The sequence below is a fragment of the Sarcophilus harrisii genome, chromosome 6, assembly GCF_902635505.1.
Source record: "Sarcophilus harrisii chromosome 6, mSarHar1.11, whole genome shotgun sequence".
Taxonomy (NCBI): domain Eukaryota; kingdom Metazoa; phylum Chordata; class Mammalia; order Dasyuromorphia; family Dasyuridae; genus Sarcophilus; species Sarcophilus harrisii.
This window is the reverse complement of record NC_045431.1, coordinates 98,402,734-98,416,184: the sequence shown is the minus strand read 5'-3', so window position 1 is coordinate 98,416,184 and position 13,451 is coordinate 98,402,734. Positions and strand designations below refer to the sequence as shown.

General features: G+C 32.9%; 1 protein-coding gene across 8 annotated transcripts in view; it reads left to right on the top strand.

Annotated features, from left to right (window-relative positions):
- NEK1 (NIMA related kinase 1) overlaps positions 1 to 13,451 on the top strand; it is a 152,125-nt gene that overhangs the window by 122,365 nt on the left and 16,309 nt on the right. For all 8 annotated transcript variants that reach the window (XM_031941991.1, XM_031941987.1, XM_031941993.1 and 5 more), the window contains 5 exons: positions 2,192 to 2,303; positions 3,114 to 3,208; positions 5,081 to 5,322; positions 9,243 to 9,394; positions 12,558 to 12,796. In XM_031941991.1, coding sequence (XP_031797851.1) covers positions 2,192 to 2,303; positions 3,114 to 3,208; positions 5,081 to 5,322; positions 9,243 to 9,394; positions 12,558 to 12,796 — 840 coding nt within the window. The remainder of the gene's footprint in view (positions 1 to 2,191; positions 2,304 to 3,113; positions 3,209 to 5,080; positions 5,323 to 9,242; positions 9,395 to 12,557; positions 12,797 to 13,451) is intronic.

Genomic DNA, 13,451 nt, shown 5'->3' with positions numbered 1-13,451 from the left:
AGCTTTTGAATACCAAGCAGAGCATTTTGCACTTGGTCCTGGAGGCATTAGAGAGCTACTGGAGCTGACTGAAGAGGATAGGGACTGCACTTTAGAAAATCACTTTCAAAGTGATTGGAATGGGAAGATAGGTTGGAGGGGAGAAGAACCTTGCAAGCATATACCCCAGCAGGCTATTGCAGTAATCCGGGTGTCTGTGAGGTGGCCTGTACTAGTGTCAGAGGAGAGAAGGAGGCATGTTAGAAACCTCCTGAAAGGCTGACATCCAAAGACCTCTACAACATGGTGACTATGGGAAGTGTGAGGGGTCAAGAATGACTCCTAGATTGTGAGCTTGAGTAATTGGGAGGATAGGGTGACCTTCCACAGGAATAGGGAAGATGAGAGTAAGGGAAAGTTGGAGAAAGATTATGAATTCTTTTGAGCCATAGTGAAGTTAAGATGCCATCTACTTTAAGATGTCTGAAAATTAGTAGTTGGAGGTATGAGATTGGGGGTTAGCAGAGATATTCGGGCCAGAAAGGTGGATTTGAGAATCCTCAGCAGGGAACTGATTGAGATCACCAAATGAAGTTGTATAGAAGAAGAATCAGAGAGGGCCCAAGAAAGAACTCTGAGGAACACTTATGGTTAGATTTGGAAGGAGATCCAGAAAAAGAGCAGTCAGAACCAGGAGAAGATGGTGTCACAAAAATCCAGAGAGAAGGGCATATCCAGGAGAGAAGGATTAAGAGTGTCAGAGACTATAAAGCAGCTGAGAATCACCCAGTCTCAATTCTCCCTTTGCACTTCACTGTGATCTGGCCTAAGAGCTTCCATCCTCTCTATTGTCATTATTGAGGCAACAAACGTTTTTAATTGCCTCCTCAGAGCTGCCAGCTCCCTCCTCTTTAAGTGCTTTAATCTGTTTTTGAAATTTTAATTATACAAATTCCCTTTTTTTCTATGTAACACTTATCCATTCTCCTTAATCCTGATGCAAGACTTATCTCTTCTCTACCCCAGTATTTGTTTTTTCCACTTAAGCCCTGCCTCTTTCCTTTAGGAACTGTTCATCCTCCCCAACAACCTAGAGATTTCCTTTTAGTCCTTTCACTTTCTAGGAAGACAACTAGCCTATATTTGAAAAATAAGTTGCAAAAACAAACATGTTAAACTTAGTGTAGGTCACTGCACAATTTCCTCTACAATCCAAAATGAATGAGATTTTCCCCTTTGTTTCTTAAAACACTTTGTAGATGCAAGCACTAGAACTATTGAGCCTTTTTGAAAATCTCTAATTAGTAGCAATCCAAATTAGCTAAATTCAGTTCAATAAAAGAGATGTATGACAACATTAATAACTTTCTATGGAAAGTTTTGTATACTTTCTCAAAACCAGTTTCATTTTCTCAGAACTTATTTTCCCTGAAGGGAAAAAGATAATGTAATAAAATGATGAAAGGAAGAAATACATTAATCTTTTTAAAATATTTTTTTCTTTATACAGTTATGATTTCTTTTGTTGTTGTTTTTACTTATGGAAAATAATTTTTTTTTGCTTTCTATTTTGAATTTTGTTTTTTCAGTTCCATATTCTTTCCCTCCAGTTTCTCACCCACCCATTCAGAAGGCAAGAAATACAATTTTTAAAATTTGTTTTCAGTTGGATCCAATTTTTTAAGACTTCTTTGAGGGTTTTCTTAGAGAAGATACTGAAATGGTTTTCCATTTCCTTCTTCAGCTCATTTTACAGATGAGGAAACTAAGGCAAATGGGGTGAAGTGATTTGTATCTACTATATAGGTAGTAAGTGTTTGAGGTCAGATTTGAACTTAGGTCTCCCTGACTCCAGGTTCAGCACTTTATAAAACACTGAGCCATCTAGCTTCTCTATCATAAATCATGTCAAACATATTTCTATATTATGTTGAATAAAAAGCAAGAAAAATAAGTGAAAAATTATGTTTCAGTTTTATGCAATAATAATTTGCAACATTAATTTTGTTTTTTCCAAAATCAACTAATTGTGGTATGGAAGACTGTCACTTTTTATTTATACTATCTTTTCTTCTCCCTAGTAAATTGACATACTAATCTAGACAAAAGTACTGATTGATTTCAACAAAATTCATGTTTTTTCTCTCCTTACTGGTGTTTCATTCTGGGACTTGTTCATATACATTTCTCATAATATTTTTATTCTTTACAGAACCTGATGATTTGGAAGCAGAAATCTTAGAAGGATCGAGTAAAGCTGACAAAAATATTGACTTGCCTTGCTCTATTAATGAGGTGTGGCTTAGAGACTCAAAGGAAACAGAGTATGTTACCCTGGCCCCTAGTGGTTTTTGCATTTTATTTTAAAGGGCCTTCATTAGAGCTGTAGATACTTTTATTCTAATACTTTTGTAGAACTTTAATGTAACTTACGGATCTGTTCATATGGATTCCCTACAGTTTATTGTTTCTTGACAGTCCTTCATACTTTTTAGTATTTCCACTAGATAGATCATTGAAATCATACCGCAGGTCTCCCTAATTAAAGGCAAAAAGCTGGTCACTGTGCTTTTTTCTAACTTATTCATATCCTTGAAGCTTACAAGATATGTGGGACAATTTTCTGTGAAACATGGGACATATGGACATAAATGATGCATAGTAGGAGAGAAAGATGAGAGAGGACATGGGCTTTTCTTTCATCCTATTTTCTGGAATATAAGCTAGTCATCAGAAAAGTTCACACAGGATAGTTTCACCTTTTTTATTTCATTGGAATCCATTATTCCTAATGATGGTGAGAGCAGAGGTCCATATGATTTGAACTGTCTCATTTTTTGCTATAGTGATAAATGTAGTAAATTTTTTTTTTTAGGTTTCTGGGTCTCAGCAATCTTTTATTCTTGTGGAAACCAAAAAGCACATCTCACTGGATCCCTTTTTAGTATATTATCCTGTTCGCCTAAAGGAAAAACAGTAAATTTTCCAGGACAGTAGTTTCCATAACACTAGAACAGGCCAACATTCATTTAGCACTATGGAAATATATTGCTTTGTAGAATCACTGTATGTTTTACAATATAAGTAATGAATTCATGTTTATGCTAAATAATTTTTTCTATATGTGTTGACAGCTTGAAGAATGAAACAGTGATACAAAATGATCTTGAAGCAACTTCTGAAAAAAGAAATCTGAGTGAAATGGAATCGCCTAATAAAGTTCAGATAGGTCAGCTTCTATTTTAAAAAGGACTTTTTAAAGAATTGTTGACCCTAAACATATTACTTTAGGTATTGTATAAGATTAGTGTTGCTATATCAATCACACTGAAACCAGTACCTGTTAAATAACTACTAGGGGATACATTACACTGCAAGGTTCTCGAGACAAAAATTTCAAAATGATCAGTCCCTGGCCTTAAGGAGCTTATGTTCTACCGAGGTAGTAACAGATACAAATTAGAGTAGAAAAGAGAGACAGAGTTGAGAATTATTAAATGTATTTATTGTTAAATATCTATTGTATACCAAACACTTTTCTAATAATGAGATAAAGATCAAAGAAGAAGCCTAAATAAAGTATTTATTTTTTCCCCTATGTGATAGGTATAGAGCTCTAGAATAGAAATCAGTAAACTGGGTTATACGCCAGGATTTTAAGTACCTTATTATATGATCCCAAATTGAGAGAATTTTAATAGCAATATAAAAGTGACATTTATCAAAAATGTATCTAAGAAATACCATGGTATTTTATAACATTCAGCAAGTATGACAAGGAAATTAAACAGTCAATATGTGCCATTTTGTTAGTATTTTAACAAATTATTAAATCATAAGAAAACATTGATTCCTTCCCTTATACAGATAAAAATAAATTCGTTAATTATTTATGGATTCAAACCATTGCCTACACAAATTCTCAAATGTATAAGTAGATTACAACTAAATTGCCTACACAAATTTAGTTGTAATCTACTTATACATTTGAGAATTGTATCTTTCCTCCCTAGCTCTTTTCTTGCACCCTTAACTATCGCCCACACCATTCTCCCCGTCCCTGAGGCTTGTAGCCTAGGTGTCATCCTCAGCTATTCACTCTCTCCTTCCCTCGACCCCATATCTAGTCTGCTCCCAATGCCTGCTGATTCCCCTTTGCAACCTCCATCCCCTCTCCTGATGTTGCCGCCCTTCTGGTGCTGGCCCTTAACCTCCCACCTAGAAGTGGCAGACAGTGGGTCTCCCCATTCCAATCCATCCTCCTTTCAGCCACTAGAGCGATTTTCCTAAAACTTAGGAAACACTCAGAAACAAATACAGAATCCTCTGGTTGACACTCAGAGCTCCCTCCCACCTTCCAGTCCTCTTTACCTTATTCTCCATACATCCCCTTTGGTCCACTGACACCGGCCTCCTGACTGTTCCACAAACAAAACACTCCATTGCTAGGCTCTGGGCATTTTCTCTAGCCATCTGCCACATCTGGGAACAGAGCCCTCTACCACCCCTCCCTGATTTTCTTTAAGTCCCAATAGAAATCTCATCTATAGGAAGCTTTTTCCAACCTCTCTTAATTCTATACCTTCATTCTGTTAATTATTTTTTATTTATTCTCTATATAGCTTGCTTTGTATTTTGTTTGTATGTTGTCTTCCCCATTAGATGGTAACTCCTTGAGGACAGGAACTGTCTTTTGCCTCTTTTTGTATCCCTAGCACTTAGCACAATGCCTGGCACATAATCAGTGTTTATTAATTACTTGATTGATTGAATTTAGCTCTCTTTTTAATGTTTCTTTTCATATGTCTTTATAATTGTTTTCAAATGTAAAGTTGTTTTTAGAGTACCTAATTAAAAAGCAATTTGTTTTCTTGCTAGATTTTTACTTAATGAATGATTATGTTATATTAATGTTTATATTTAATATCATTTTTAAAAGTTGTCTGAACTTATTTCTTTATTGAGCATAAGGGAGGTTAATAGTAACATAGATGATTTGGATAGGTGCTGAACTAGATTACTTCAGAAATTCCTTCCAACATAAAGATCTCAAGATATTACATCACTTTGGAGCCTGACTTTTTTTCCTTTTATGCTACAGAACCTGCTATAAATGATTCTGTGCAACCTGAGCCTACTCTGAAGAAGTCTATGCAGCCTGAACCATTTTTTCACAAAGTTGATCCTTTTGAAACCTTGAAAAAAGCTTTCTTCATTTCATCAAGTCGTCTTACACACCAACAGTCTTTTCGCTCCCGTTCTGATTCACCTGCAAAAAGTCAAAACCAGAATTCATTACTAATTGGACTTTCTACTGGTCTGTTTGATGCAAATAATCCAAAGGCAAGTATGCTAGTTAAATTATAAAGTACTGTGATCTTATTGTTGTTGCATTTCTATTAATAAATGTTTCCTTGAAAACCCCTTTTTAAAAAAACATCCCATAAATAAAATACATAAATGCCCTCTTCCACCCAAAATATTGAAAAGGATTACCTTTTTATATACAACCATTATTGGGAATCTGAAACAAGATCATTTTCCTATTGGCTTCCTTTTGTTAGAATTCATTCTGTTGAGTTCACATTTCTTTAAAGACTCACACATATTAGGGTCTTTCCCTTATATCTCCTTTTTTATTCATTGTCACTTACCATTTTTTATTTTTTTAAGAGTAAGCTTATATGTATATAATGCAAAAAGTTCACAACAAACTAATCTGAAGTGTCAAAGTGATTTAGAGTTAGTAAAAAATTCAAATCTGAACTCAGACATTTATGCATTTACTGTATGATTCTGGGCATTATGATATGATCTCCCAAAGATTAACTCCTCCTCTGAGAGAATGGGATTATGGGTTATCTCCCAGAGTGCTCTCTGGCCCTAAGAACTTCAAGGGAGGTGTGAATTCAGATATCTCATACTAAACCCTGAAATCTCCCAAACGTGTGAACTCCAATGAGTACTTAAATATTTCTTGCTTATAAGAGCTCTCTAAAGGTGTGAACACGAGCATTATTGTCTATCAGTTGTACTTAGTACCTTGTTTCAAGTTTTGGCCTATAACATCTCATAGGTTCAGATTAATCATATTGAACCATGCTAAATTAGATAATTATTGTCTCTATTAACTCTAATGACTTAACACTTTGTAAAGATTCCAACACTGTACTTATAATCATTATGTGCTGGTCTTAAAAGTAATCTACTTCCTCAATGAATTTAGTATTGAGTCTTTCTTTGTATTTGGACTTTAATATGCCTGCTGTTGCCATACCACACTCCCCTGCCTCCCTCCCTAATCTATAGATAGAGCAATACTTTTATTATTCAAATCAATTATTTTATAGAAAGGGGTACAAAATGCTTTAGAAGTTTGGAGAAAGGAATGACTACTTGGGAGATAAGAGATTTAAAGGTAGATTGAAGGAACCATTCAGAGTAGACCTGGTTGTGCCTTCACAAATGGATAGTATTTCAAAAGGCAGATATGGACGGAGTCAGGCCCTTCCCATTGGAAAAAGGCAATATGAAAAGAGTTGAAAAAATCTTGCATGTTTAAAATGAAGAATATTCTAGATTTGCTAGACAGTATAGAAAAGTGCGGGTATTAAAATAAGTTGGAATAGAATTATGAAGAACCAGATTCATGATTTTATTGTCTAGATGACTGAAAGCTATGAACTAGTGGGATTACATATGCAGTAGTGAATAGAGTAGTAGACTAATATTTAACAAAATCTGATCTGTACAATAGGGATCAGGATACTTGTCATATTTACCTCCCAGAGTTGTGAGGCTCAAATAAAATAATGGAGGTAAAGTCTTGTCAATGTTAAAAAAAAAAAAAAAAAGTCAGTTATTGATTATAATGAGAGTAATGATAATGGTTAGTGGGGCAGGAATCCAGTCAGCAATACAAATTGCTGGGAAGATATTTCCACTCTTCATCAGAATAAGGGAATTCTGCATAAGAATCTTTTAATCCTTAGGTGTTTCAATTTGGAGGAAAAGGCAACCTACACACAATAATTAACTAAGGTAGGGTCTTCAAATTTTACCTATTATCTGTTATTATGTAGATGTTATTGATTTTAAAAGAATGTTCTTAATTTGGAGTCTGACAATTTTCTCAGCATATATTAAGCCTTTTTTGAGAGCTTCCAGTTTTAATTTTTATATTTTTAGAGATGTGAATTAAAAATGGCTGTAGCGAAAAGTATACAGAATAAAGAAAGATGAAAATAGGAAGAATAAAGATTTTAAAAGTTAAGATGATTTAATATAGACAAAATATAAGTAGAATGAAACTTTAAAGTACCTGGACTTTTTTGGAGGGAGTCTCTCAAAATATTTATTAAACTTAAAATATGAATAATTAAAAACAAATTATAGAGAGAACATTTAAATAAAATCTTAAAATTTGCACTATCTACCTTTTAGAGTAATAAATACATATTAAAATAATCGTTTATTTGTTCTGTATTACTTTCAACTTTATATCTTTATGGATCTTTATGTTTGTATCTTTATAGATGTTGCAATTATTGGTTTGTTTTTTCAAATATGATTGTAGTAAGTATGTGTGATTTTACTCTCCAATCATCTTGGTTTGCATAATTTTGGTTTAAAAAATTATGTGCTTCTTTGTAATTTTTGTAATTGCCATTTTATACAGAATAGTAATATCCTGCATTATATCACAATATTTTCATCTATCCCTCAAAGAATGGGAAATAGTTATTTCTAGTATTTTTGTTATTACAGATAAAATAGCAATGAAGATTTTTGTACCAATAATGCTTTTTCCTTTAATATATTTAGAATATTGTCCCAGAAATATTAGAATACCTGTGCCAAAAGTTAGGATTTTTATGATTTTATTGTACATTTCTTGAGTGCTCTCCAAAAAGATTATACTAATCACTAGTTCCACCAACATTAAATTTTAGCATTATTAGCTGTTTTGTCAATGATGAGAATAAGAAAGTAAAGCAAAATTGTTTTGCTTTGCATTTTTCTGTTTATTACAGATTTTGAGCATGTTCTTAAGTAGTTATTTAATAGTTTCTACTTTTTCTTTTAAAAATTGTCTCAATATCCAGAGGAGCACATTTTTTATAGTGCAGTGTTTTTTTTGTTTTTGTTTTTTGTTTTTTTGCTGAGGCAATTGGGGTTAAGTGACTTTGGGGTCACACATCTAGAAAATGTTAAGTGTCTGAGATCACATTTGAACTCAGGTCATCCTGATTTAAGGGCTGGTGCTCTATCCAACTGTGCTACCTAGCTGCCCCCTAGTGAAATATTTTCTTAAACAATTGTATGAGTTCCTTAAAGATTCTGAATGTCAGCTTTTTATTAGATATATTTAATAAAATATATTCCCCAGTCAATTTCCCTTTTATTCTGGAGATTTTATTTTTTACTGTACACAGTTCTTTATCTTGGTATATTCAAAAGCTTGCATTTTTTTCTTCTGGAATTTTTTTTTTTTATATATAGGGATCATTTACAAACCATAAAACTAGAATAAATTGATCTAAGTTGCAAAGAAACAATTTAGCAAAGACATAAAAATTGTAAATTTAGTTTTAGGACCTTACATAAGAACAAAATTTTTTGACTAAGGGTTTTGTATTGTTGATAAAATTCTTTGGGCAAATGAACAGACCAAACAGTAAATGAAGAAATATCAGTTAGTGAACCTTGTGTCTGGTCATCTTTCTTCTCTGCCTTTTTTCAGATACTTGGTAAAAAGTCTCTTGTGTCCATGACACTCTCCAGTTATATTTTGCTTATTGCTTATTGTGCAATATTGCTGTATTGTTTGCTTATTGATTGTAAAGATATATCATACTTAGACCTTGGACCTCTTAATATAAGTAGCCCAACCTAAATTTTTTAGGTTAAAAAAAAAAAAGGTGGAAAAAGGGACTAATTAATTAGAACGTGAAATAATAAGCCACTAAGAACCCAAAATTTCTTCCTTTTCATTTAATATTTGGGATTCCAGATTCTTGGGAAAATGGTAATAGGTGATAGATATGGTTATAGGTACATTATTTTCATGAAACTGTTGGAATTTGAAGTTGAGCCATTAAGAATAAAACTTTTTTTATATATATGTATTATATAATGTGTGTGTTTGTGTGTGTGTCTCTCTCTCTCTCTATATATATATAGAGAGAGAGAGAGAGAGACACACACACACAGTAGTCTTTTTTTTCTTGTTAAAGTGGAAAAAAATCTCTTTTATTTTTTAGATGTTGAGAACATGCTCCCTTCCAGATCTCTCTAAGTTGTTCAGAACACTGATTGATGTTCCCACTGTGGTAGATGTATGTCAAGACAGTCTTGAAATAGAGGACACTGAAGATGAACCCATTAAAGAAGCAGCTTCTGATTGTGAAGAGATGTAAGCACAGAGCTGTTAATGAATATCATAAATTATGTAATAATGACTTCATTGATCTGAGGGGAAAAGGACTTCAGTCTATAGATTTATTCTGATCAATGTTCTGAAGTCAACTTCAGATTCATATTTTCATTATTTTATTTTAGTCTTTAGTGGACTATAAGCAAAGTATAAACCATTACTGTCATATGACAGGCAGGAAAACTAAGCAGTCTCAGACTGCAATCAAATAGTGAAAGTGTCCCAAGACTAGGGGAGTGGTCAGACTACACATATAATGCGATAATGAGTTAGGATGCCATGTTTTGTTAACACTAGAAGGACTGGAATTTAGGAAAGCCATAAAGGACCAAACCATGCTTTTTTTTTTTTTTTTTCCTCATCCATAAAGCAAAGAAAATAGAGAAAACAAATTACAAAAAAAATATTTGCATCAGTGTGCACCCATGGCCCTTCTAGTGGAAACCTTCTGAAAGCAGATGATTGGTAGGGAATTTCCTCAAGTTCCTGCCATAAGAAGCTATTGAAACAACAAGAGGTGATTAGCCTGGAGAAAAAAGGGCTAGAGGAACATAGAGCATAAATAATTAAGGACTTTCAGAGAGAAAAGGAATTAGATTTGCTCCAGTAGAATAGAAGCTTCATGATGACAGAGGCTGTCTTTTGTTTTGTTTTTGTATCTCTTGGGTCTTCTTGCACTTAACAATCACTTGAAAATAAATGCTTCCAGAAAACAATAATGTTCCATTAGAAAAACTTGTTTTGAAATTTTTTTTTACAATTACTATCGCTAATTATATTTTCCCCACATTTATTCTCTTTCCCCTTTCACCCTGTCCCTCCTCAAAAGTGTTTGATTACTGACTACTCCCAATATGCCCCCTCTTTATCACTTTCCCCTGTTTTCCAGATCCCATTCCCCTCTTATTTTCCTATAAGGTAAGATAGGTTTCTATCCCCTTTTGAGTATGTACCCTTCTTGACTATGTATGTTATTTCATATTTGAGCCAATTCTGATGAGAATAAGTTTCATTCACTCACCTTCTCCTTCACCTCTTCCCCTCCAATATAAAAGCTTTTTCTTACCTCTTTTTTTTAATGGCAGATAATTTACACCATTCTACTTCTCCCTTTTCCTTTCTCCCAATACATTCCTCTTTCACCCCTTCATTTTACTATTTTTAAAAAAAAGATATTATCCTTCATATTCAACTCACACCCGTGCCTTTTGTCTATATATAACCCCTTTTAATTGCCGTAATAATGAGAAAATTCTAATGAATTACAAGTATCATCCTCCCATATAGGTCTGTAAGTTGATAAATCTTATTAAGTCCTTATGACATCACTTTCCTGATTACCTCCTTAAGTTTCTCCAGAGTCTTGTATTTGAAAATCATATTTTCCATTCAACTCGGGTCTTTTCATCACAAATGCTTGAAAATCCTCTAATTTCACTGTATGTTCTCTGGAAAATGGTGAGCAGGATACTCCCAGGGAAAAAAGAAACCTGGAAAGTTCTTCATGAACAAAGTGAAATATACTGTGTACAAAGTAATAGCAATTTTTTGGGATGGTGAGCTGTACGTGACTGTTATTCTCAGTATTACAATCATCCACACCTACTTTGAAGGACTTAATGATAAAAATCCTATCCATACCCAGAGAAGAAACTGATGGAGTCTGTATATAGATTGAAACATTCTCTATTACTCTTTCTATTCTCTCTTTATTTTTAACTTAATTTTTCTTGAGGGTTTTTATTTTCATTAGAGTGGGTGCAATCTATGTTTTCTTTCACAAGTTGACATTTATGGAAATGTTTGCACAACTTCACATACATGTGGTTTCTTAATTGTGCTTGGGGATAAGGGAGACAACCTAGAACTTATAAATCTTAAAAACAAATGTAAAAAAATGTTTTGAATGTAACTGTGGAAAAATATTAAATAAAGAAAGAAAAAAAAAAGGGAAAAAAATGCTGATGGACTGACTAGATTAGATTGTTTGCCCTGAAGAGCAAAACTAGTAACCATGGGGTAAAATTCTATAGAGTATGTTCAGGCTTGACATAAGGAAAAAAACATTCTGATAATTAAAAATATACTTAAGTGAAATGGATTAGCAAGAAATGGATGGCCACTTCTCAGCTATGTTGCCTGGAGGGGATGCTAGAGGAGGTGCAAATTGAACTAGGGGACCCAGATATCCCTTCAGAATCTATGATTTTGTGGTTCTAATTTCATTTCATTTGCTTCACTGCTTTTCAAAACTTTTCCTCTTATTTTTAAAATGCCTCTCCTTTTCATTGATGCACTTGAAGTGCTTTCTGCTTTTGACCTGTGGGAAGTTTTAGGGATGCTTTTGTTTGTTGTTTCTTCTCTTTTATAAAATAGTGGTAGTATTATTGATATTGCAATATCATTAAAAATTCTTAGGGTTTATGTTAAAATCTAAATAAAGACTAGTTAAGTGCTATGTTTTATAGTTTTTAAAACCCTTATGGAAAACATTTTATCTGAGTGAACATTAGGCAAGATTTAAAAAAAAAAACAACTTTTATTGTTTTATACTTACTAGTTGATAATAAAACTTTGAAGTCAAATTATCTTTGTTTTTGAAAGATAATTTGTAACAATAATGATGTATTTTGAACACTTACTGTCTCCATATGAAAAAATTTCTCTTTAGTATTCCTTTTAATTCACTTTCATTCACTCAATAGTCCATGTGATCATTCCTTACTAAATTTGCAAAATCATCTAAAATATTACCATGTTACAAATTAGACATGTGCTTTAGGATGTCATAACAAGGCAAAGCTCCCTTTATATTTAATCTGCTAAAATATTGTAAGTAAGTATTTTAAAACAATGTAATTATTAAATTGTTAAACTGATATTTATTGTAATGTAATTTCATTAAGCAACTAAAATTAATTTTAAAGGCATCAATATAAAATTATGTTTTGCAGTTTTAAATTTCAAATCCTTTTTAAAAATTTGATAGAATTTTACATATTATGTAAATCTTATCAAATTCACTATTATTTTGTATTATCATCTAAGCTTTCTGCCCACAAGTGAATATGGCTTTAAATTGTGGAACTCAAAGAAATGTGATCATAATGTTCATTTTGATGTTTTGGTTCTTAAATTTCAGATTATTTGGGGAGGCAGACCCAGATTTACAGGAGCTTCAGGCCTCTATGGAACGCTTACTTCAAGAACCTAATGAAGACTTTAGTGAACCTGGTGAACCACCTAACGAAGAATCTAGTGAAGAAGAAGAAACCGTCGTAAAGTCCATCACTGAAGGACAAATAACAAATGGCACAGAACTTGCTGATGAGGATGATAACATAAGCAGTGAAAGTGCTCTTAATGAAGAGTGGCATTCAGGTAAGAAATAAAACAATATGATTGTTAGTCTCTTTAGAAGTATTAGCTTAAAACAAATGATTTTTAAGAGAAGCATATTTTGGGGCACCTAGATAGTACAGTGGATAAGGCACCATGGATAGGAGAATCTGAGTTCAAATTCGGCCTCAGACACTTAACACTTCCGCGCTTTGTCAGATCGCTTAATCCCAGTTGCCTCACACAAAAAAAAGAAAGAAAAGTTAAGTTCATTTTGGGAGAAAAACAAAATTTAGATTTAAATTTCTAAATCTAAAAATTTGCTGGGGCACTGGGAAAGTTTTTTTTCTCCTAAAAATTAGTAATATCTTTTTTTGGACAGTTATCTGCAACTAATCAAGCTGGCTCCCAGTTGCTTGGTTTTTCTTTAGAGAATGTTTTCTTAGAGACTTGCCTTTCTCAATTTACTTTAAGAATGTATTAGTCTATTTTCTAGTTAACTGTTCAGTCACTGACTATATGCATTAAAGTTTTTAGTTTTGCCTTTTTAAATAGCATTTTTGTCTTTTGCTTATGTTTTCAGACTTTCTTCAATGTGTAATTTGAGTAAAAGAAAAATATTGAACTCAATATCATATTTTCCTTATTGCTTTCCTAAAATTTTAACAATGTGGAATTTTTTTATATTTGGCTTCTC